Below are 26505 nucleotides of genomic sequence, written 5' to 3' on the forward strand. Positions count from 1 at the left end.
CAACGCAGAGGAGCGTTAGGTTCTGCACACTAGATATCATAAACGGCAGGAGCAACGCACTTAAATCAACAGTTGTTAATGACTGAGGTGTTTCACAAACTGAACTCTAACTTTGAAATTTACGAGTGCATTTCAATGAACTAAATAACACTGAATCACATATAGCAAGGTTGTGTAGCTTTGTGCAAATGTACACGTTACTTCCTTTAACCTCAGCACAAAAAGATAGGAAAAGTTGAAGAGAAGCAGAAGCATTCGAGATGCATAGCAACATCTTTGTTGAGTTCACATAAACACTAACTTTTAATATCGTCTAGAGAAGCACAGTGCTATGCTTACACAATGCAGGAGTATCATGTCGATATATAAATGTAATTTATATTCCTATTTATATAAATATAATCATGATAATCATACCTCATGTATAATTGTCCTATTCCCCAGCTCCAATGTTATGTCTAAATTTGTTTATAAACATTTGTTTTAACCCTCATTTTATTTTGTCCACCTACGAAGATGAGGAAAGTTGATTGCTTCTTCTTTATTGTCCTTGTTCGTTTTCTTTTGTCTATTTCTGTGTATGTACGTTTAGAGCAACGGAAAACCAGAATCAATTTCCTTCTATTTGTACGCGTATATGGCCAAAAAGCTGATCATGATTGGTTCATTGTGTGATTGCAGGGGGAGGTACTGTGCTGCCTTCAGTGCCCTTGCATGACACAATTATAAATAGAAAGAACTGTAGAATAATTCCGTTGATCCTCTGGTCGTTACTGTTTTATTTGTGCGGTATGAACCTAAATGCATCAGACAAGTAATTGGCTGTTTTAATTTGCCAAATATAACATTAGTCTTAACACAATGGCTATAAAGTTTGACCTCCGCTGTCTTAAAACCAACCACGCTTATGTTTCCTAAGCGTCACCTTTCAGAAGCTAACATGGCAGAAAGTTATAGCAGAAATTAACTCATACTTTATGTGTCTCTGAGTGGTTGAGGTTTGAAAGTGCTTTTTTCTGACAGTCCGTGAACGCAGCCGCGCCGGTGTGCTCGGTGTGGGATGCTATCAGCGCTGCAGCGTTTTATGAATGAGTTAGTGTCGGGCCTCCGGTAAACACCGAGCCCAGCGGAGTCAAATATTAACTGATTTTATAACACTGTGAATATTAATCTGCTTTGGCTTCTCTTCAGCCTCCTGCTCTGCTTCTCTCTGGGCTATTCCAGCGTATCAGCACCGTAACGTTATGCTAGCCGAGCAATGATGAGCTAGCTAGCTAGCTAGCATCTTTAGTTGATGTGGGCACAACTGACCTAAATGGGTAGAAAACCAAGAAAGTTCCGTTTCCAGCAAAGTTCAAACCGCTTGTGTTAAGTTGTTTTCACAATATTTTCACAATGGATATCAATTTTTACTCGGATCTGTCGGATGGCTGTGCTCAAAATGTTGACACGGAGTTTTTGGACAGTCAAGGATATGGAGGATACTCTGAGGACAACAAGGTAACGCTAGTGTTTACTAATGGGTATGCTAAAGATGCTAATTGATGTAAATGCTAACCGTGTGGTTCAGTTTGCAGAGGGCAACGACAGTTACCTGACCATCAGTGGAGCGGGTCACCCATTCCTCTCAGCCGAGGCGAGTCACTTCATTCAGGCATCACTGCAGTGCAACTTTATTATACTGATCTGTGGATGTGTTTCACTTCACTCATATCTGACCCACTTGTCCCTCTTCTTCTCCACATGCAGCAAACATACCATACTCCCAGTCTCGGCGATGAGGTGTTTGAGATCCCACCCATCTCCCTGGATCCAGACCCAGCTCTGGGCATCAGTGAGTTTGAGTTGACAGACGGGTCAGACGGAGCCGGGGGACCCTCTGGCTCCCGCAGCCTCGTCAGCAACCTGGTGGTTGAGGCCAACGACCCCTCCTTCGCCTCCACCTTCGTGAACTCTGGGTCTCAAGGCCTGGAGCAGTTGAACCTCGGGGGAATGGGTCAGGTCGGAGTAGGGGGCCTGCTGAGCTCCTCTGCCTTGGTGAGTGTTCCACCAGTAGACGCTCACACAAAATACTGCTGGATGTGTTTAAGTAACCCAGTTCAGACATGCTGGTAACGTCCATCATGAGTGATCCGATCACTGGGGGTCAGTGCTAAGTTCAGGTCTGAATGCACCCAATGTGTCCTGAGATCTGATCACTTAAAATGAATGATCCTTCTCTTTCTTCATAGCTGCGCACTTTCATTCATTCAGTCCTTTGTGACTCCGCTCGCTTTCTTCTCTCTTCCTTCATCTCTCTCTCTCTCTCTCTCTCTCTCTCTCTCTCTCACTCGCACAGATACACAGTGACAATGGACACACTTAATCTACAAATTATTATATCATTTATTATTTGTCCACACAAATGACTGTCATGATTATTAGCACACAGAGCTGTGAAAATGTCCTATGTAAGTTGTTCATGAAAGCAGTTAAGAGTTTAGATTAACCATTTGTTTCCTTTTCTCTCTGCAGGAACTTGGAAATTCCGGTGGTTCACATTTCAGCAGCTCATCCCCTATGACCATTGACGTACAGCTAGGTGACATCGCTCATGGTCTTTTAGGAAGTCATTTGACGACAATTAACCAATCGGAGCTGGCGCTGGGTCTGGGTGAGAACATCGGGCATCATTCAGAGAGACCTGAGCAGCCGCTGTCAGCAACACCATCTCCAGCTGGTTCCCTGCAGGATGAAGACATGGATGACTTCAAGGTCAGTGGTCAAACCTGTGCTGGCCAAGGTCACTGTTAAGCTGCTTTCGGACATGCACTGAACTCCAGAATATCTCTAGTGGCTGTATGTGAGAACACAAATGTCCAAGCCTGTTGCTGCAGAAATAATCCAGAGTTCCTCTTGCAAACCCCTACATTTAAACTCTGGGTAATCTCTGAATGATCCCATGTGAGAATACATGTGGAGATCCTCCAGAGTTGACGAGCTTGTTAATGACCTTTCCAACACAGTGAAAAACTGAAAAATGTCAGGATGGAAATGAGCAGACGGAGACGAAGAAAACTTGGAAAGAGAACAAGTTGGAGAGTATCGTGGGGGGGGGGGTTGTACCCCCAAACTAGAGATTTAGGTGACTAAATTTGGACATGCGTTGTACTTAAGATTTACGGACCCTTCTTTTACCATTCCATAAGCGGGTCAAAGAACGTTCAGAGAAGGGAGGAAACTAACAGAACACATCTGGAATAGAATTAAATAGTCTGAGCATAAGGCGTCATAGATGTAAATGTCATTATGTTTTATAACCATGCTCAAAAGATCTCTCAGCTGAATATACGACAAGAGCTTTTGTTGATACTGGACGCTGGTGCTGATGGAATGGAAATAAAAACATGTGATCTCTGCAGCAGAATGTATAGATTACTTCTTGCCTCCTGCATACGCTGACAGCTCTTGTCTTAACGTTCTGGAGACTTTTCTGGTGTTGTGAATGCGTCTGACCCACAAATCTGCTGCTGCTTTCTTCATGTGTGAGAAGCAAACTCCAGAGAGAGTCTGGACCGTATTATCTGGGCGTTTTTACGGAGTTCTTGTCTGAAAAACGGCTTTTGTCATTTCATCCAGTCTTGTGTAACCTTATTGCTGCAGCTAATATGTGCCCTCTTTTCTCCCCTGCTTTCCCCCTCCTTACTCAGAGGAGTGTACTGGTGGACTCCCCCATGTGTCTCTCCTCTTCCTCCGTCCTCTCCCACATGTCCTCCCACTCAGCTCTCACTTCCTCCATGTCCCTGGCCAAAGGCAGGAGGGGCGGGGGGAAGCCGACCACACTGGCCTCGATGAGTGTGGCCTTGGGCGTAAAAAAAGGACGGAAGAAGAAAGATCCAAATGAGCCGCAGAAGCCCGTTTCAGCCTATGCCTTGTTCTTCAGAGACACACAGGCTGCCATTAAGGGCCAGAACCCCAACGCCTCTTTTGGAGAGGTGTCGAAGATCGTGGCCTCCATGTGGGACAGCCTTGCTGAGGAGCAGAAACAGGTAGAAGCAGACATTATGATTAACAGTATATTAATATCCCACATCCATCTTTAAGGGAGAAAAACTGTGACTGACTTATTTCAAACACGGGTAATTGTTTTGTCTGCACTAGGTGTACAAGAGAAAGACAGAAGCAGCCAAAAGGGACTATTTGAAAGCGCTGGCAGCTTACAAAGCCAACCAGCTCTCACAGGTAACATCATGTTGTACTTCAGAGAAAACTGTTACTTGCTGTAGGGGATTTGAGTTCATATGGATTTTTTAACTGCTATGCCCCAAATGATTTCAGCCTGCCATTGAGGACATGGAAACTTCCCCGTCACCACCTTCACCTGCCATTCGCACAACACCTACAGCCTCGCCCTCTGCTGGTCACCAGCCAATGCGCCCAGCGAACAGCAACCTGGAAGAGAACACTATCACCAACATTTGTGCCTCCAACATTATTCTTGACGTCCCAGAGAGGGCCACACGATCCCGCACAGGGGCAAACAAAGCCTTGTCTCCGGCAGCAGCTCCACCACCAGCCCAGACCGTCACCAAGATCATCATCCCAAAACACATCCTGCAGGCGGGGGGCCACGTTGTAACCATGTTGCCAGGAGGGCTCCGCACATTGCAGCCCACAATGGTAGTGTCGAGTGGCTCTCGTCAGCCACCGCCATTGCAGCAGATGCAGAATGCTCCTCCACCACCACGGCTCCAGCAAATGGCGCCAGCACCGCCACCATTACAAGCCAAGCCTCGCGAGGGGAACGCCCTTACAGGTGTCCCGGTGTCTGTCACGGCTACACCTCCACCTCCACTCCAGATAAAAATTGTTCCTGCCTCTTTGCAGGGCAAAGAAACCCTTCCAATTATTGTCCCTAATATTGTGTCTGCATCATCTGCTGTGACCTCGTCCTCCCATTCTGCACCTGTTGTGTCGGTGCAGGTGGTGAACTCAGCTGACGTGTCGGTGAGTCCAGATGAGGAAGAAGTTACAGAAGTTCTGCCCTCAGAAGAGGTAAAACTTCTGATTTCATTGCTATGTTTTGTGTCGGCTTCACTTCATCCACCTTTTGTTAATGTTAAATGTTTCATTCCTGGAAGCTGGTTAATAAATAATGATTATTTTGTCCTTTCCCCCCCTCACAAGTTAGACTGTTAATTTTGATCTATCCTACTTACAGCTTGACGATATGGCCCAAAATGATATCAAGATTAAATGTTTATATCAGTACATTTTGATGATTATCACGATAAGTTTATAGACTGACTTTTGCTCCTGAGTGAATGTTGTGATTTTAAAGTCTTCTTCGTGAGCAGAGAATGACATTTATGAACATGAAAAATTTGGTAGATCAGTTATATGTTATAGCTCCTCACTGATTGGTTGATATTATTTTGTTGCCCAGCCCCACTCCTTGAACATTACATGTTTGTTTGTGTTACTGCATTGAATCAGAAATTAGGATTATTTTTCCCTTTACTACCTTTTCAACTTGCCTGATTTCAAAATCAATTGCAACATTTAACTTAAAAAACACAACCTCTGAGGCCTCATGCATCCTTCCAACACATTTTCAATTGCAAAATGTAACAGGTTTCATGGGACTCATCTGTGATTGTGAAATTGTGACAAGTGATATTTGGTTAAACAACCTGTATGTAAAAGGTGCACCAATATTAATCTATAAATATTCAGGGGAAGGAAACAGGATAAATTCTAAGGCACTGAATTGAGATACGACACAAAGAATAGGGAACAGATTCTGTTGCCTGGATGTCTCGAACATTTGTTCAAGACATTTGTTCTGGAGTAGTAAGAAGTGCCTCTACTAAATAAATACAAAAACTGTTTATAAAATTGCAGGTGCTGATATTTATGATGCTCTTCTAATTTTTCCCTCCTGTTCTCAGGATGAGATGGAGGTGAATGGATCCATCGGTGCAGCCTCCATGAATAGTAGGTGTATGAGGGTGGGCTGTAACAACCCAGCAGTGGAGAGTGACGACTGGGACCGGGAGTACTGCAGCAACGAGTGTTTGGCCACTCATTGCAGGTGTGTAGAGCTTTTACAGGTGTAATGATGAATAATACAATTGTTTGAGTGACATTATAGCCAACAAGTTATGAAAAGTTAGAAAATGTACTTGTGCCACAACAACACCAGGTTGTGATCTGTCCCAACATATGTTTCAACACTGTACACCCAAGTTACATTGTGCAATTCCAGGCCTCCAGGGGGCGCTGTGGCAATGAAGTACATAACATACTCCCTACTTTAAGTTTGTGTACCATCAAAATAATTATGAAGAAGTGTTTTTTTTAAGTTTTTTGAAAGATAGTACTGCATTAACTTTGCATTTTTCTGTTTTTCAGAGAGATATTCAATGCATGGTTCTCCATCAGGAATCACAACATGGGAACAGTGAAGTAAAGAGCCAACGTAGATCATTAAGAGGCAGAACTGGTGTCAAAAAACATTTTTCAAAAATTTCAACCATGCATTTCACTACAGCTACAACATGTCATAATTATCGCACTATTCTGTTTATGTCCTATAGGTTTGACAGTTGCTGATATGACAGCTGGTATTTTTGTCACTCTAGCTATGGAAACATCGGGTTGTGGATAATGAAATTGTGCTATGTTTTAATATATGTACATATTTTTAATCCGACTTCAAGGGATTTGTGGCAGCTAGAGAGAATATTGGCACAATGAAGTGTACAAGACAGGGAAATTGTCTTTAAAACAGCATACGTCGTACATACAGGACACATCCATCTCGAGTTTCTTCCTATTTAAACCCCCACAGGGCAGTTTATACTTGTAACATATAACTTCTGTTGAAAAAGGAATCAACAGGTAAGAAAAGTGTTTTTCAAAGCGCCTCGCTCCGGCAAAGATGTTTTATGGCTTCACTGCACAGTTCTCACCAACTGATTTCGGACTCATCTTGTGATGTTCAATCATTAAGCGACAAAAACCAGTATTCAAATGCCTTAGTTTGAGAAGAAAACTGTTTGTATCACCTTGTTTTTGTACTGAGAATATTGACCTTAACATTTTATTCAGATTAATGTCAGTTGTTAAAAAATGTTCGACTTTCATGTTTTCTTAAATAAATTAGAAAAAAAAATGATTAAAATTGTTGACTTCTCTTTTTGCTGTGTCCTTTGAAACAATACTAAATGTCAATGTAGAGAAAACATATTGCAGTATTTGTCTGACAAATGAAAAGATGAATTCACAAAGAATTGAATCCACGTTTTCTCAGTTCTAAACACGCTGGAGTTTTACTGCTGCAGCCTCATGGTGTGGTGTGATCACACAGGTCACAGTGGCTGGGAAATAACCCTAGTGATTGATTCCTAAATTGTAGGAATTGTGGTTTACTTTATAAGATAAGAAGTCCTTATTAGTCAGGCAATCAGGAATTTGCAATGTCACAGCAGCAGAAGACATCATATAAGTAGCATGCAGTACTTGGGTGAAGGTATAAAAAGAAATAGAAATATACAACAATATATAGAAAAGAATATAAATGTAATTAAACTGGTATTTACACTGTAAAGAAATATGTGTCAGAATATGTACAGTGAATGGATTGCACCTTACGGTTTGTATTGCACAGAATTTCTTTTTTTAAATGAATATACAGGGATTATTGCACAGTTGAGAAATGTAAAAGTGACAGTCCATAGGGGGGGGAGTGTCGGCGCCTGCGGAAATCCACCACCAGTTCTTTGGTTTTCCACCAATCCACAAACTCCTGCGTCAGTCCTTTGTATTCCCTGTCGTCCTCGTCAGTGATGAGGTCTACAATCGGACAGTCATCAGACAACTTCTGCTGGTGACAGGAGGGGGAGTGGTAGGGGTGAAGTCTTTATATTTACATCAGGAGCAGGTCCTCTCTACGGAAGCCGCCATGTATTTAACAGTAACTCAAACTGGTTAAACTAAACACCTTTTGACTTTTTATGACAACTGAAACACACACACACACTGCTGGAGTAGTTGCGGATTTCCAGTCCAGTTGTAGCTGATTACTTTAAATTAAAAAGTTACAGAAGCTCTGAGGCTCTGTTTCTTAATGTGGACTCAGTGTGTTGATTTATGGATTGAGCTCTTTGATACTTTCACATTATTTATTTAGCATCTAGACCTGCTGACCTCTCACTCTCTTCTTTGTTTGAGGCAGGTTGGCGACCTTTGGGGACTAGTCGGGGGATGCACACTGCTTTGCATGCAGTGGGGTAGGCCTGAAGGGAGGTGCTCATCCAGAATGCAGCAGCTCCACTGGTCTTCAATCTACTGAAGTTCTCTCACACTACACTGCTCCTCATTTGGATAAAAGCGTCCGCTAAATGATACGTGATGAAATGGTTCTTGAACAGCGTTGTTGTTTGATCTTGACGTGTGTCCTCCTGGTGGTGTCTATTGAGGTTTGCTGTAGAATCTCCCCGTGGTAAGTCAGTAGTAGTCTTGAAGTCTTTGGCTTTTACTTATAGTCGTCTGATAGTTTTTCCCCTTTTCAGGACCTCCATTCCAGTCCTCCCATTGATAAATATAGATTTAATTGTGAACTGAATGCACGTCTCCCACTGTTCTTAAATCCCCAATATTTGACTGTGTCCCTACACACTGGGGTCACTGGGATCTAGTACGACCCATACGCTGTTTTAAAGATAGATATGTCGAAACAGTGGTTGGTGACATAAAGATAAAAACAAACATTTGGATGGATATTAATTGGAGTATCACTAAATGTTTCTGAATGTACTGAGCAAAAATACAGATTTATGAAGCATTAGCAAATGTTTTAATAACCATGAGGTTTTTAAACTTGCACATGTGGTATGATTTTTGCAAACTTAACAGTATGTTTATGGTTTACACAACAAACACTAAACTTATAGTTGTCAGAATATCTTTTATAGTATCAATGCACAATAACAATGTCGTAAAGAATGAAGAGGGTAAAAAGACAATCACAATGTATACATTTATAGAATCTATTTTGAGGAATAAAAAGCATTTACAAAGTCTTTTTAAAAAATAACATTTGTGGGTTTATAAAAAAATTCAACCAGCTACAAGGTCGTGGGAAGAGGGACGACTACATACATTCAGTAGTAAAAGACGAGAAAAGAATACAGACATCAAATTCACGTATCAGTGGAATAACTTTATCCATCACTTTGACACAGGAATGTTTAGCAGGTGAGGATCTGTTTGACTCAGAAGGTGTAAATCCTCTACTCCCTGTCCCACTATTTGTTTACAATAACAGGGAGCAACCACATGGTTAGAAATAAGAAATACAGGAACAATAAGTCAAAAACATCAGTAGCATAAATTTCCACCCCAAAAAAGTAGACAGTCTCCATCACACTGAAACTGTGAAGATTATAAAACTTTTTGGAATGGCTGTGAATCTCAACCTGGTTTTAGAGTCCTGAGGGACACGTGGACAGCATTAAGTTTGTCTGTGGTGTTTGAATACGTCCTGAATAGGACACCTGTAACCACTTGTGATCGGATCTCACTTCTCCCCTCCTTATGCAAATAATCAGAGAAATCCAAATTAGTTTTTTTCAGTCTGAGTTTACAGACGTGCTTGTTATCACTGTGTGTGTGTCTGGGGAGATGGGGAAAGAGAATGGGCTGCATGAGTTGATGGTTGGTTGTAAGAAGAAAGATTTTACCCTGGTCAATTGTATATAAATCATTGTGTGATGGTTCAGTGTTTAGATTGTGGCTTTAAAAGCACAGGAATATGTTTGATTCATGGTGAAACTGTGGCTGAGTAGGTCGTCCGCTGTGTGTGACAAGGACACCGAAAACAATGTTGCCAGGATCACCTCCCAATGTGCTTTGCGTGATCAGATCTCAGGACGTCCTTGGGCGTGTTCAGACTTGAAATGAGTGCTGACCACTTGTGATTGGATCACTCAGGACGGCAGCTAATCAGTCTGAGCGAGGTCAGCATGAGGTAGAAAAATGGTGGCGCCGCCGTCAGCAGCTACATGCCAGCAAGCGTCTTAAATGAAGGGACAAAGTATCCACAATGGCTCAGATTGTGTTTCTCCAGATTCCTCATGATCCTGAACATCTTCCCACAGGTGCTGCAGCTGAAAGGCTTTTCCCCGCTGTGAAACCTCAAATGGGATTTCAGATTTTCACGCAGGCGGAAGCTTTTGCTGCATTGTGTGCAGGTGTGCGGCCTCTCCCCGTTGTGGAATCGGAGGTGTCGGCGGAGGCTCTTCCTGAGCGCAAATGTCTTTGAGCACAATGAACATGGGTACGGTCTATCTCCGCTGTGGAATCGCTCGTGCCGCCGGAGAATCTTTCTGTGTTTGAATGTTTTCCCGCAGACCCTGCACGCGTACCCCTCGCGGGAGCGAGCGACGACCGCTTGGAGGCGCCAAATGCCGTTATCACATGGGGTGAAACAGCAGAGGCGATGGCCTGTGTGGAGGCCTTGGTGGCGACGGAGGTCTTTGGGCAGACGACAACCAGCTTTGCGGTTGGCAACATCATCTCGGAGCTTTGTCTCTGAACGAGACACACTGAGCACATCCACCAGCTGCACCGCACAAGGACTCAGCAGCTTTTGATCTGGAGACGTCAACTTCAATTTCATCTGAAGACTGTTCTTTACCTCCTTTGGCGCCTGGATCTGTTCCCAAACCATAACGTGAAGTGCTCCATCCGACGGGGACGGGCGGTAGGCGGTGCCCTGGGCAGTGCTCACACAGGTCTGCTGTGGCTCCGGTTTGAGTTTCAACGGGCAAACAAACTTCTCATCCTTCTCTGAAGTGATATCACTCGTGTCTGGCAGGACGTCCAGAGGCTTTGGGGTTGTTGTAGTTGAGTTCTGCATGGTGTTGTCCGTACACACTGAAAAACACCAGTTATGCTTTTAATTATTTTGTACAATCTCACAATTCAAAACTCTTTAAGCCTCAACATCCTTCAGTTTGTGCTGAAAGCCTTTTGTACGTGTGCACTGGTCTGTACCAGTTCAGCATTCAAATCATAAACAGATGCAAAGTTTGATATTTCAAAGGAAAATCTCAAAGGATTTTCGCTGAACAAAGCTCAGCCCAAGAGGAAGACACCAGTTTGTTCTTCTCCTGCTGCGGAGTGGAATCTATCCCTAAATGTACTGGGACAGATGCCATTATACTGGCATATATTAATCTCATAATTAATCTCATAACAGTGTTGTTCAAACTGTGTGTGGTTCTACTTTAATCCTCCAATGATCAAAACCTAATTTTGTCAGATTTTCCTCATTCAGTTCTGTTCATGCTTCTTGACAGTCAGAGTATTTCAGCTTTTACAAACAGCCTTGGTTTTCTTACCATGCAAAACAGTTTCTGTTTTGGATTCACTATCAGCGGGAGACTCGGTTTCAAGGACGCTCAGCTCCACCATATCCACAGTCTCTGCCAAAAGCTGTTTAAAAAAACAAATGAACACAATGTAAGTTCAAAGTAAGCAACATAGTACATGTTATAAGAACAACCTGTGTCTGGTGCCGGGGATGCAAATTCTATTTCAAAATAGGAGGGCACTAAGTAGTACTTTACCACTGCCAAGGCCCAAAGTAAAGTCCACATATGAAACCACATTAAAATCCACACTAGATCTGGATTTGTATTTCGATCCACACCCAACTGTACATAGTCAATAATATCAGTCCCCTACATGGCTGATTTTTTTCATCAAGATTCAAGAATTATTACTCCTTCCAAGGAGGTTATGTTTTTGTCTTCCTGCTTGTGTTTATTAGTTAGGAGGATTTTGCCAAAACCACTGGGCGGATTTCCAAGGAAGTGGTATAGCTCAGGAAGGAACCCATTCAATTTTGGAGCACATCCACAACTTGAAATCTGTAATGTTGACCCCTGTGTGATGTCACTGTCTTCTTGGGGATGTAATAGTCATGGGGGTGTAACGATACAGAAACTGAGACCAAAACCATGATACAAAACGTCAACAACCTCCTATTGTGAAACAAGATGATCAAACTAGGCCGTCCTGCCCCACTTTGCCCCCTGTGACACGCCTGACAAGTCCCAGTTTCACTGTTAACAGCAGATTTACACCCTTGCAAACCCTCACTGACCTTTTCCTTCAGAGGCGACCATTCGGGGTCAACTTGGTCATTATCTCCAGCCACGAGGATTTCTGATGGAATGAGGCAGCCCTCCACCACAGCCAGCTCCTCCTCGCACTCCGTCAGACAATCACCATTTGAGAGGAAGGGGGGACCTGTGGAGAAGAGAGGGGGGGAGGGGATAAGCCAGAGGTATGCATACATTCCTACACAACGAGGACAATCCTGCAGGAGTGCAACCTTACACATGCACCTTCATTAAATTCATCCTCATCAACTTTTCTGCAGAGTACCCATGCACCTTCTTACGCTTCACAGCCACGGACGTAAACAGGAAGTTAGAACCTGTAAAGTTAAAAAAAAAAAAAAAAAACACGTACCAGGAAGCTCCAGCTGCAGATAAGTCACCGCGTCCACTTGCACCCCGATGCTGCGTTTAGTGTCCGCAGCAGATGGACCGGCCGGTGTCTCCCGCGTGTCGTGTTCCCTCCGGTCCTCGGTGCGGCCCGCGGCCACAGCGGCCGAGGCTCGGTACCTGCTCTCGAACAGTTTGGTCAACTCCACCGTGGCCGCTTTGACCAGCGCCACCAGCACCGACTCCACCTGAGCCTGCAGGTCGACTACGTCCGCGCACATGGTCGTCGGTGCAGAACTCAGAGACAAACAGCAAAGATCACAGGAGGAGAAAATTAGCGGAAACGTTTATTTACCAACCACAACCACATGGCTCGGGAAGGACGGAGCGGGCGTGTCCAGAGGTGGCGCAGGCGCGGTCAAAACACTGGGGGGAGGGGGCCAGTGACGTCATGAAACGAGAGCACAATGGTGTTTTGCGCCTGACTTGACACTTCGAGCGTTCCGTTGAAAAATCATATTCGTGGTGGTTGAAATCCAATGATCAACATAAGCCCGATTCAACGTTGGAATGAAACATTGAATCCATGTTTTTGATTTTCAATAACATGATGAAATGTCAACAGTCATTTAATTTGGCTTCATCTATTGCATTCAGACTGTCAGGAAACATATCTCCAAATGTTATGATTGAATTTCAACATCCACAGACACATCTAAGGATCTCTGCAAGAAACATTTGATCATATATGTATGTGCATTGATGTTTTCAACTACATAAATGTTGGCAATGTGAATGACAAGTCAATAAACTGTTTAATCAGAGTTTTGTCTTTTGTAGAAGGACTACAGTTTTAACATCAGCACAATGAGTTGATGTGCTGTATGTATATTTGATAATTGTACAAACTATGATATGTTTGAGGAAATTGTCGAAATGACCAAAATGGCAATTACAGTTGCAATCAGAAATATTCAACCCCCCAAAGATTTTAAGGATTTATCATTTAAAGTAGACAGAATCTTGTTCTTTGATCAAGATCTTGTTCTTGTTCTTTGATAAAGATTCTGCTTCGGATGCCTTCTTTATGAGTTGAGTGATAAAGAAAATCAACACGGAAAATGCATGATGTAGTATGTGTGTGTAGCAGTATATTTTGTTAAGATAGCCATGTCACAATTATTCAACCCCTATATAATATTGTTGTTTTTAAAGCTGTCTGACAGTTTTTTTTGTCCTAAAGTTGAGTTGAAACATTGTTAAGCCTTTGGGAACTCTATACTGATCCTTCATTTGCTTTAGCTGCGATGCATATATAAACCCCACCCATGAAGGTATTCAAGGTGAGTTGCAATCATGGGAAAGACAAAGGAGCTTACACAAAAGCTGAGAGAGGAGATTATTTCATCACACCTGAAAGGCCTTGGGTAGAAGAAGAATTCCCCCAAAAATTATATTCCAAGAGACACAATTGGGAACATTATAAGGAAGTTTACAACTGATGGAGCAGCTTCAAACATGCCTGGCCATGGAAGAAAGCCCAGCATTTCATCAAGGACCCTCAGCAACTTAGTCAGAACAACTCAGATAAATCCCTGTGTGAATGCAAGACACCTACAGGATGACCTGATGAAGGCTGGTACAAGTGCTGCAGTGGCAACTATAAGACGTGCACTGAATAATAAAGGACTTTATGGCCGGCTCCAAGACGCACTCAGCTCTTGACCACAAGCAACATCAAAAGTCGACTAGAATATGCCAGGAGGAATTTGGATAAGCCTACAGAGTTTTGGGTGACAGTTCTATGGACTGATGAAACCAAACTGGAACTATTTGGACGTATGGACCAGCGGTATGTCTGGCGTGTGAAAGGACAGGCTTATGACCAGAAGAATACCATCCCCATAGTCCAGCATGGAGGTTGGTCAAAGATGATGTTGGGCTGTTTTTCTGCGGCAGGAACTAGCAATCTTTATTGTGTACATGGCATCATGGATTCACAGAAATACCAGGCCATTTTAAAGAGGAATGTGATTCCTTCTGTTGACAAATTGAACCTTGGTGATCATTGGACTTTCCAGCAAGACAATGATCCAAAGCAAAATCTCCAAGTCCACCAAAGCTTGGTTGAGAAAAAGATCCTGGAACGTCCTGGAGTTGCATTCACAGTCACCAGATTCAAATTTGATTGAAAATCTTTGGTGGGATTTAAAGAAGGGAGTTGCAGCATAGAAGCCATCAAACATCACTGATCTAGAGGCGTTTGCAATTGAAAAATGGGCAAAGATTCCAATCGAGAGGTGTAAGAAGCTTGTCCATTTTTTTTTTAGAAGTTATAAAAACTAGAGGATGCGCCACAAAGTACTGAAGCTGGGGGGTTGAATAATACTGCACATGCACATGTGTTGAAAGAGTTACATTTTTCATTTGAACTTCAAAGTTAAGTCAACTTCTGTTGTCAAAATAACTAAAATACGCATCAATAATTATCTGTTGTTGTTTGATGAGGTTTTTTTGCAATTTATTGTCATTTTCTGTCATCCACATCACTATAATGTCTATTGAGGTGATGGGGTTGAATATTTCTGATTGCAACTGTATAACAAATTATTTGCAATTGGGGTATTTTTCCACTTTGACAAGGCCCTCCTGCTGTGGATAGCATCTACTATAGACCTTTTGCCCCATTTATATGTACAGCACAGTGTATGCCATATAAAAGTAATCATTTATATACAATACAGACTCATGTTGAACACAGAGCTTGAAGTATGCTGCAAAATGAGATGCTGCAAGTCTGAGGACTTTCTCTACTTTTGCAGATTATAGAGTGATTTAACAGTATGCTAAAATATTGATGTCTGAATCATTTTGGCTTCAGAGCAGTCAACCTGAAATCCTGAGGCAAAAGTTGACATACCCCAAGTCAATTGTGACTTGATCACCCAGCTCTTATTTGATAAGATATTCAATAATCATTGCGTCACAAATATAACAGAAGATTATGTATATTCTTACTTAAAAGTCACACACACACTCACACACACACACACACACACACACACACACGCACACACACACACACACACACACACACACACACACACACACACGCTACCACACACACAGCTTTAAAAAACTTTACAGTAGTGGGGTTTCTGTCCAAGCTGTCGTTTATTTAAGACTTTACAGTAATTTAAATTTCTCTTGTTACAAAAATAGAATACGGTTGTTGTCATATTTCATCATTGTAGAAAACATCCATATGATGTACAGCACTTTCAGTGTATAACAGTACACTGAGTTCACAGAGTAAGCTGGTGATACTTAGGACCCGTCAGAAAAGCCTGCTAGCACCCTTGGATCTGACTGCACCTGTTTCAATACTGGGGCAAAAAAAATAAAATATGTGGACATAAATAAAACAGACAGACTTCACAGATGGACTTAGACATAATGTATACAACATTGCAACCCCTCCAGTACTTTGTAAAATAGAAACTTTAATAATATAAAAATCAATAGCGCTAGGTGGCAAGTTTTTGAAAGAATTTCTTCTTTTATTGTACCAGACAGTGTTACATCTGGGAATAAAGGTACTCTGGGATGTGATAGGTTACTTTGTTGCATGGAGGATTACAGAATATGTCGGGGAGAGAGATAAAGGAGTGGTGGAACATGGTTCTGTGAGATGCAGAGCAAGGATGATGAAATAATGAGATATCAAAATGAACTGATGAGTTCAACAAAAGAACTCGTTACAAAAGATGATACTGACAGAGTTGATGATGTTGAGTCTTGAAACTGCATTGGTCAGACTTAAAGACAATGTTATGACTTAATGATTTAATAATCATCATCATCGTCATCGTCATCATCATCATCGTCGTCATCGTCGTCGTCATCATCATCATCATCATCGTCATCATCATCATCATCATCATCATCGTCATCATCATCATCATCATCATCATCGTCGTCGTCATCATCATCATCATCATCATCGTCATCATCATCGTCATCATCATCATCATCATCGTCATCATCATCATCATCATCGTCATCATCATCGTCATCATCATCTTCATCATCATGATCAGGATCGATTACACCTGACAGAGCATCCTCAATCCAGTCTTCCAGCTCGTCCACGGACGGCATGTCTTCTCCATCATCCATGTCCATCCACACACTGTCAGCCTGCACAGAGAAAAAACAAATAGAGACAAGCATCCCATCACAACCCAATAATCATCATTAAAACATGGTAACTGAGATTTTAAACGTAGACTTTGACACAGGCAGATCGAAGACGAGCCCCAGAGATTTGGCAAAGTGGGCTTCACCATTTAAGTGTCTTTGGGCACCATACTGAACCTCTATCGGCCCCCAATGGTTGTGCTGGTAGTGTGTTAATAGCATGTGATAGTGAAAGTGTTGCATATAGTAGCGAAGAGTGTGTGAATGGGTGAATGTGACTTATTCTGTACAGCACTTCTAGTGCTTCAATAAGATTAGAAAAGGACCATATAATTAAAGACCATTTACCATTATATTTACTCAAAATACTAATACTTACACATACACAGCACTGACATGTCAACATGACATGTCTACTGCCATGAAAATGGCCTATTGAGCCACAGAGAATGTGAACCCTAGAGCCTTAATACAGGGGCGTCAGGGCTGTTTTCCACTCCACCTGGTTGCTGGTCCAGCCTTGTTTATATACACATGCACTGATGATGTATGAATAAAGCATCAAAGATGTTACTCACATCACCAGTATCAACAACACCAATCTGTGGAAACGACAGGTCAATTCCAAAAGTCTTTTCCCAGTGTGGCAGAAGCTGCAGGGAAATAAGGGAAGTTGCATTCTTCAGTCAGTGTCAATTACTTGCACATGAAGAATAGATCAGCTCAGTTCAACCTCTCCAAACCACAGTCATTTCCCAATGCATGTGTCATATTCCTACCAGTGGGAAGTCATCAGGGTCAATCCAGACAATGCTGAGGTCAGGGTTGTCTGTGTTGTCCTCTGCAACTTGCTTCAGGATCTCCAGGAACTCAAAACCGTCTGAGGAGTGGAGAGGACCACATTGAAAAGGTTATTAAAGGAGAGCATCTGAAGGACAGCAATGGGTTATGAGTATCTTTATTTTTCATTACCAGAACATCATTCACCAGCAGAAATGCTATATGGCTCCACAGGGCAGTCAATTTCATTTTGCTTATCGTCATGTCAACACCAACTCCTTTAACATGTAACATGTAGATTTGTAATTGCGCGCTGGTGCTTGTGTCAGTAATGTTTATGTCAGGGTTGCTTTACCTGGGTCAGATTCCTCTGCAAAAGCAATGATATGTTCACCATCCATATCGTCATCCTGCAGTCAGAGAGAAGCCAAACGTTACCCACTGCAACTGACTTTTGGAAGTTGACCGTTTAACGGCAAATGTAAACCGTTCTTGAATTTTACTTCACAAAAAAAAAGTACTACTTATTGTCAGTGTTTCTTACCCAGATCTCATACATGTTGTGTGGGTGCATCTTCCTCAGGGTTGGTCTTAAAGAGCAGAGATCAATTACATTTTATGCATTTTCATATTAATTCTGGAAGGATAAGTATTTACCTCATGAGATCATTTGAGCTTTACCTGTCATTGTCCTCAATGAATTTCACCAGCTCATCCTCAGTGTAAGGCTTTCCAGGGATGACCACTGGCTCATCCATGAAGGGTTCATAGAAGTCGACCTCATTGAGCTTCAGGTCCAGAGCCTTGGCAACCTGTGACACAGCACGAGTTCAAATCCTCATGTTTATATATGCAGACGTTTCACACTGATTTGGTTACTCACTGTTTTACTATACTATACTATACTATACTATACTATACTATACTGTACTGTACTGTACTGTACTGTACTGTACTGTACTGTACTATGGCAACCTGTGACACACCAAAAGTTCAAATCCTCAGGTTTATATATGCAGACGTTTCACAATGCTTTGGTTACTCACTGTTTTACTATACTATACTATACCATGCTATACTATACTATACTATACTATACTATACTATACTATACTATACTATACTATACTATACTATACTATGGCAACCTGTGACACACCACAAGTTCAAATCCTCAGGTTTATATATGCAGACGTTTCACAATGCTTTGGTTACTCACTGTTTTACTATACTATACTATACTATACTATACTATACTGTACTGTACTGTACTATATAATACTATATAATACTATACTATTCTATACTATACTATACTATACTATACAATACTATGGCAACCTGTGACAAACCACAAGTTCAAACCAGTTATTCCCCAAACATGTTTGCTATACATGCTGTTGCTTTGTCTTCACTGCATGAATCGTGCTTATGAATACTTTACTACTCATACTTATAGCCTCTGCTTTTTTTATACTCTGCACACACCATTGTTACAGTTTATTATATGTATGTATTATAGTATAATAATATGATATAAAATTATAGCATACCTTGGCATTGAATGTGGCAAAGAAGCTGATGTGAGGGTGGAACTCTTCTGCAGCATCGGCGTAAGCCTCAAAATCTGAAAGTTTACAGGCACCCATCAAGTTGATTTATTGGATCAGCCCTGTATGAAATTTCTGAGAATTTAGACTTGTTGTTCCCATCATTACGGTTGCTCTTTGTGTGCCTACTTAAAAATCCAAACACAAGGTTAAATCAAGCAATATGAGCCGGATCCCTTTTGTACTTGCTTAATATGCCATTATAAGCATTTATTTTGAAAGCAACTGTAAAAATGAGATAGCAACAGGTTGTCATGCTACCAAAGTCCAAAGTCTTACGTTCTGACTTGTGACTCTTGAAGTAGCCAATCAATTTGATGTCCTCGTCAATGTTTTTGAAGCCTTTCAGTTCCCTATTATTATCAATAATTTCCACCGGGTCCTCTATAACCTACGAAAGAAATAGAGGGGCATTGAGGAGAAAAGGGGTAGGAAATAGAGATGGAGGTGGCAAAATAAGATCATGTGGGTTATCTTTATAGAACACAAAAGGGAAGGCTATTTAAATACTGTTTTGCTGAAATAAAGCAGGCTATTAACTGGGAGATTATATCCTCACGAACATCATAGATGAACTCCACAAGAGTGTCAGCAGCAAGCTCGCCATCATATTCTACGACCTCATCATCTGTGAAGATGAAGATGCTGTCGGACTCATCAAGACCTGAGTAAACAGAAAGAACATATAAGTGTTTGACCTCAGGTCTGGAGCATTGCAAAGGTCAGACATATTAGTGTCTGTCTTTGACATCTTTAATTAGTCATCTGTAAGAACAGGAAACATTACTGTAAAATCCACATGCTCTATTTTTAGACAGGTATATTCAGATTCTAAGCGTTATTTCAGATTAACTGTCAAAAGGTGATATCATGATACTGGTTTTATTTTTGCATAATGACTCATGTGCCAAGGGTCTGCAGCAGAATTTACCTAATTTCTTTGCAACAACTTTGTCGTGCTTGGCATCAAGGAGACCGAAACCGATATCCTCGTCATCAAACTCATCCAGGACCTGGGCTGCAAGCTGTAAAACAAAGACACTGTCACTTAAATGAACAGATGTGTGATATGTGATTTAAAACATAAGCATAAGTATATGTCTGTTTGAACGTATCTTATATGTTTACACTGTTTTGACAGAGTTGTCTCACTCAGCCGTGTCATTACCATAAAAGCCTGCTTTTCAGAACGCTGCTTATGCACTTTCTAATTCTGTGTGAAACTTGAACTCATGATTGACAGTTGCTCCTACCAATGGCAACAGGGCACTTACAGCCCGACTGCACTGAGGAAGTGGTTTGAAGGCCATCCCAATCCACACACACACACACACATACTCCCTCACATGGGTGCATACTGATGTTGGAGACCTTGAGCAGCTGCTCTTACTGGCTGAAATAGTTTGACGGTGGCGCTTTGCAGTATGTTGTGCAGATAATTCATTCCATTGAATTAACCTACATTATATAAAGCCATAGATTTTACCGCCACATTTCATTTTACCATATTTTATTGCACCCCCCCCCCCCTCTTTTTGACATTTAAGTAGGCCTAAATAATCTTTTAAAGGGCAAATGATTGAGGTTAGTAAGGCTTGCTACTATTCAATCAACTGGACAATGAAATATTTAAAAACAACTTGTTTCAGAAAATTAGGTTACTACATTATTTCATCCTAATCACCATAAACCTTTTTTTATTCCCTGCATGTATATGTTACATAGATACACAACTTGCACCATGAGCACAATGTATCAAGTTATTTTGTTTAAAGCAAATACAAATATGGAAATTAATTCATATCTTTAGATCTGTGTATGTCCTCCAAATAGAAAAAAATGCAGAGTTGTCATTGGGCCTTGGTGTTCAGATTGTGTATCTGAAGTAATTTAGCTGATGTCATTTCTCCAGTGTAACTGATCCCTCCCAGCTACATGTTGAGTTAAACCAGCAGCTTCAGTATCTGAGATGGGATTTCACACTTTGATATGTGCGTGTCTTTCAAAGTACACAACATGTGTACATGTGATCTGTTTACTGAGGCATACAAGTCTTATGTACCTTCTTTTTCTTATATACATTAACTGGTTTGTCAACCTGAGGAGGAAAGACATACATCCATATGTACAATGTGTATCCTGGAAATTGCAGACCCACTAACCTAAATGGAAATATAACAAAATTATGAAGAATTGGTTCTTAAGCAAATTCCACACAGACTCCCCCAAGCTCATCACATCATATTTCACTTGTTTTTCTCTGACCTACAGAGAGCGCCCTCACCTCTGAAACCCAGAGCCTCCTGCTGTTGCCTGTTGCTAATAATAAAACACTCATCAGGGAGCTCAACCCACCACAAACGCATCCTGTGATAAAAATAGCCACACACCAGCACCAGGGACTATTTGGGCGAAGTGGCAGTGATGCTTAGCACTCTGGGATCCGCTGACAAGTACAGTACTACAAGTGTCACTCACGGTGCGGAGCTGAGGCAGCACTACTGGAGCCAAAACCTCCGGGGATGGCCTCGGCCCTGAGGCCGAGCCCCGCTGTCCCCATACAGACACACCAGAAGCATTAGAGATGATATGATAAGCCAAGGAGAGCAGCCTCCATCTTTCTCTCTTGTGTTATTAATATTTTCCCCTTTATAACTATCCATACAATTACTTGAACTTTCACTTCCTCCCCCTTCTTGATATTGTATGACGAGATTGATCTGAAAATTGTTGATTTCAAAGTTGCTTTGTATTGTAGTTTCCTACATATCACTGTTGAATTTTTAAACGATTTTATTAAATTTATTTGCAGATTGTTTTGCACGTAATGAAATGATATTACCAAAGTTGTCTGTAATAAGTCATAGAAAGAATTGAATGTTTCGAGGGATCAATACCATCCCACTGACCAGACGCCCCAATATTTATTTGACTGACTATTGTTGTATAGCCAAGTTTTTGATTTATTGGTTTATTTTTGCATCAGTTCTAAAAAGAGCCACCAGCATTCCCAGCAGCTCTCTTCAATATAAAATAATCCATTTGTATAAGGTTAGCGGCCAAATGTCATAAATATTATTGTAACGTGATCCAATGTCTATATTTCATAAACCAGTCATCACCCTAATAATGGTCCACAGAACTGCAATTTTGTGCAGAGTGTATCAGATCGTTTTCCTGAAATGTTCCAAAGCTAATGAAGTCTCTGTTATGATTGATGGATTATTTTCATACTGTTTTTAGTTCAGTATAAAATTGCCACATAAAGAGAAAATACCAATATAATTTTTCATGGAAAATGTGGTGTAGGAGTGCAATATGTGATAAACAACATATGTGTAACCTGAGTGACACAGTTCAGCTGTGGCTCAATGTGTTAGTGTGCTGAAGCTTTGGGCAGAGGGATGATGTCACATGTTTCTGCAAAGAATGTGATGAAACTGCTGAGTATCCAGGCCTGAGGTGTGTTAAGGCAATCACCTCCACACACACACACACACACACATGCACGCACGCACGCACACACACACAAACACACACACTAACACACATCATATGCATTGCCAAAATAAGTGATATCTTGGGTCCTCACAGCTCAGCTTTTTACTGTGGCGGACAGCTGATGATACGTTGTAGGCTGGTGACACATGTTGGGACTTCACATATCAGCATTTCTGCATTCAGCCAAGCTATTTTCTACCGCATTGCATTGCTTTCTCATGATGACACCTCACTGTTTTTACACATTTTTTAAATATTGCTAAAAATGTCTCCGCAACCAATCACTCCTCCATTTTTCTAGTGGCCACACAGTAAAGCTTTGCTTTTCTGTATATAAAAGTTTATTTTTACATTTGTCCAATTAAAGTCCCTCAACCAGCACTATACTGTCACAATGTTCACATGTGCATGATTTAAACTCATTTTAAAACATCCAATGTCTACTAGAGCTGTCAACAAAACAAGACAGCCCCATAGTTTGAGGTCATGTGATGTCCCTGAGTGCTGCATCCTGTACTAGTTACATTGTTTCCCCATCATTATGCTGTTCCCTGTACCCTATCCACGGTCTCCAGCTCAACCCACCTCAAGGGCCATCTCCTCAATCTCAAACTGTCTCTGGGCGACGCGGCTGGATCCGGGATGGTCATGGTAGTACACCACCATGACGTCGTACTTCTTCATCACAGACTTATAGTTCTTGGTGTTGAGGTCGTGGACGCGGTCCTTGCCATCATACTCTGGGAAGTCCAAGCCCTCCTTGCCCAGTGATAGCCGCCCTACGGACAGCAAAACAGCCACCAGCACCCAGGTCCACTTCATGGCTCCTCTCTGAAATAGTCAAGACAAAACGAAAAACACCCCCGAAAAACGAAATAGTTTGGTGAAAGTCTGGAGAACCCTTCCGATCCGCGTCACCCAGAAGAGAGCAAGACCAACTCCTGAATCCACCTTATTAAAAACCCCCCATGGGCAACTTATCCTGAGGCACAGGGTGCAAGAGGGGTTGGGCTAAGTTTGACATAGGTGTGAGTGTGCGTCTATCTGGGGTGTAATTGAGCACGGGAAAGATGAGGCGGGGGCCCCGGCGGTTGCTGGGGCAACAGCTCTGTGTGTAGGTGTGTGTGGGTGTTTACTTGTGTGTTGCAAACCTGTCAGAGTGGGTGGAGTGAGGGGAAGGGGACTAACCTTTTCTCCTTCTCTCCATCCAGACAGAGGAGAGAGGGAGATGATGCAGGTGCAACGAATAAAGGAAATAAAGGAGGATGGGATGTGTGTGAATCAGTCAGGAGGTCAGACGACAATTGAAGGTCTGTCTGCTTCGCACCAAATGAAGAACGATGCATTTAGAAGTGGCTGAGAACTGGAGACACTCTTTTCCCATATTAAGTGTAGATGGAGGCTAAAAATAATGGATGTAGGACATATCAGGGGCGGGTGCTGGTGTCTAATTTGCTGCTGCTGGCACCGTCACAGCTGGGTCACTCGGGGACAGTGAGAGGAGAGGAGATAGGAGAGAGGAGAGGAGAAAGGGAGAGGAGAGGGTGGTGCACCTGCTGAGGACTACGTCAGTGTGGAAGTGGCAGTTCATGCTGACTCAAGACGAAAGTGAAACATAGAGATTTACAGATTTTAAACAAATCTTTCTAAATCTGAGTTGGACACATACTGTGCATGTGCATCCTGTGCAATGTGTGTATGTACTGTATGCATGAAATGGTTGCAAGTGATATTGCTTTACAAATTGAAAGGGAAGAAGTCAGATATAAATAAATACTGGCTGCATGGTATCGTAATATATCTTCCAACCACGTACACACACTATGGCAAGTACACTCATACACACACACACACACACACACACACATACACATGTGTCACACCCCTCTTTTCAGTGCCAAAGCTATGCAACCCCTCAGTAAAGTGGAAATAAGTGTTAAAGATGCATTGACTGCATGTATGTGTGTGTGTGTTCGTGGTTGTAAGACGTATTATGATGTCAAAGCAATAGTTTAAAAACCAGAAACACCAGAAAAGACTTTCTGCCTGTTTTCTGAAAATTAATTTTTTCACACTGAGGGTATTCTTCATCCAAATGATTGCAGGCTTCTTTTATACCATATAGTCACAACCTGACTACTGCAGGCCTATTCTTGACAGCTCACGATTCCCATTACATCCATCTTTGACATAAGCTTGTCCTCTCTGTGCAACAAATATTAACATCCACTTTGCATGACTATCCTGAGGTATGAATTCTTTACTGAAGAAGAAAGATAAGCAAATCCTGGAACAAGAACATGCTGACAAAGTGGTGTGACTTGCCAAACAACTAATTATATAAAAACCGTGACAAAACCCCACCATAGAGATCACCTCAACATTTAACAGTAAAATTATTTTATAACCTTCTTGCAGAGCTTCTTCATCAGAGTGATCTCTCCCTGGTTATTTTAAAACACTTATTTTATAGAGTTTTTAAAGGCCTCTTAGTGAATAGTGAACTATTTGTTCTCTCATGTGATTCTGGTTTCTAATGTAGCCGGGGAGCCTCTATTAAGGTTTATCCATGATAATAAATTAATTCCGTTTTGTTTCATCAATTCCAGCAGCAAGTAGCTCGTCTGGGCCCTAGAGGGCACCCTCTTCCTTTAATCTGAAGTGAGTCCAAAAAACCTAACTGAACATTGAGTTGTTCCTATCAGCTCAGATCCTGAAAACTTCAGGAAATTATAATAGAATATTGAAAACTGATATTCAATGTTTTACATTAAACAGATATACTGTATTGTTTTTTTTATTCAACATTGTTAGTTTGTCAGTATTTTGGTCAATTTATATGTTCAGTTTATGAAATTAATATCATTAAATCAATAAACAATAACATACTCTGTAAAACATAATACTAAGAAATTAACGGAAGTACATATTCCTCAGTAAATTAATTTAACTAAATACATTAAATGTTTACATTAAAGTGCCATGTGTGGTCTTCAGGTTTGTCCCTCATTTACATCTTAAGAATCTTAAATAAATAGTGCATCATCATCATCATCAAATAAACTCAATTATTTTGCACATAACAATAAATACAAATACTACATAATTTATTTTGTAATATTTTGTCTCTGTACTTATGTATGACCAGTGCACCAATCAACACCTTGAATCTCGAATGTAATGATCCAGCTTCATGTCATTAAAACGTTGTTTAATAGAAAATAAATGTAGGGCTAGGGTTACAACGTCAACGACTGCAGTAAAGTGAGCCGTCATCTGGGAAGCCGTCCGCCACTCGGGTTTTTGTTGCGCGTCTACTAGTGCCTCATACGGTAAAGCGGTAGAGATAGTGTGAGCGCCTAAAAAGAAAGTAAACACAACTATATTTTAGTTAAAGTCTCTCATTTGATTATTTTATTCATATCTTCATGGTGTATCTGTTCATGTAAATTATGTACTTTTAATTCAAATTGAAGGGCAAGTCTGTAGAAAAGGATTAATGTATTCATAATGTAACCATATTTGGAAGCTTATTAAAAAAAATCCTTGAGAGGTTATAAGTGACTTTGAGTGGATTCCTGTTCATGCTGTCTCTGACTATGCTGACATATATTTTTGTGTACTTTTACTGCAGAATTACTGAGAAAATTAAAGGGCAAATCTGTGAAAGTGGCCCAATGGATTCATAATGTTGCCATATTTGGAAGCTTATTAAACAAATTCCTCAAAAGGTTATAAGTGACTTTGAGTGGATTCCTGTTCATGGTGTCTCTGACTATGCTGACATATATTTTTGTGTACTTTTACTGCAGAATTACTGAGAAAATCAAAGGGCAAATCTGTGAAATTTGCCCAATGCACTCATAATGTAACCATATTTGGAAGCTTATTAAAAATATTCCTTGAGAGGTTAT

The 26505-nt window shown here is 41.3% G+C and overlaps 3 protein-coding genes across 3 annotated transcripts; 1 reads left to right on the forward strand and 2 right to left on the reverse strand.

The window, feature by feature from the left end:
• The first annotated feature begins 1047 nt into the window (after positions 1 to 1047).
• tox4a (TOX high mobility group box family member 4 a) lies at positions 1048 to 7142 on the forward strand. The gene is made up of 9 exons (XM_062403943.1): positions 1048 to 1500; positions 1571 to 1636; positions 1750 to 2037; positions 2515 to 2754; positions 3690 to 4028; positions 4141 to 4221; positions 4318 to 5034; positions 5931 to 6073; positions 6394 to 7142. Exons 1-9 carry the CDS (start codon positions 1396 to 1398, stop codon positions 6449 to 6451), a joined length of 2037 nt encoding a protein of 678 aa, XP_062259927.1. The 5' UTR covers positions 1048 to 1395; the 3' UTR covers positions 6452 to 7142.
• A 1794-nt stretch (positions 7143 to 8936) lies between these two features.
• On the reverse strand, positions 8937 to 12904 carry si:rp71-1g18.1 (uncharacterized protein LOC559922 homolog). Its single transcript, XM_062405289.1, has 4 exons — positions 12526 to 12904; positions 12155 to 12300; positions 11388 to 11481; positions 8937 to 10920 (listed from the first exon to the last, which is right to left on the reverse strand). Exons 1-4 carry the CDS (start codon positions 12779 to 12781, stop codon positions 10043 to 10045), a joined length of 1374 nt encoding a protein of 457 aa, XP_062261273.1. The 5' UTR covers positions 12782 to 12904; the 3' UTR covers positions 8937 to 10042.
• Positions 12905 to 15650: 2746 nt separating this feature from the next.
• On the reverse strand, positions 15651 to 23589 carry casq1a (calsequestrin 1a). The gene is made up of 11 exons (XM_062403506.1): positions 23177 to 23589; positions 20022 to 20115; positions 19654 to 19754; positions 19370 to 19481; positions 19034 to 19107; positions 18162 to 18292; positions 18025 to 18070; positions 17836 to 17890; positions 17480 to 17580; positions 17279 to 17353; positions 15651 to 16700 (listed from the first exon to the last, which is right to left on the reverse strand). Exons 1-11 carry the CDS (start codon positions 23411 to 23413, stop codon positions 16347 to 16349), a joined length of 1380 nt encoding a protein of 459 aa, XP_062259490.1. The 5' UTR covers positions 23414 to 23589; the 3' UTR covers positions 15651 to 16346.
• Positions 23590 to 26505: the final 2916 nt, after the last annotated feature.

The sequence above is a fragment of the Platichthys flesus genome, chromosome 14 (assembly GCF_949316205.1).
Source record: "Platichthys flesus chromosome 14, fPlaFle2.1, whole genome shotgun sequence".
In the NCBI taxonomy this organism is placed as follows: Eukaryota; Metazoa; Chordata; class Actinopteri; order Pleuronectiformes; family Pleuronectidae; genus Platichthys; species Platichthys flesus.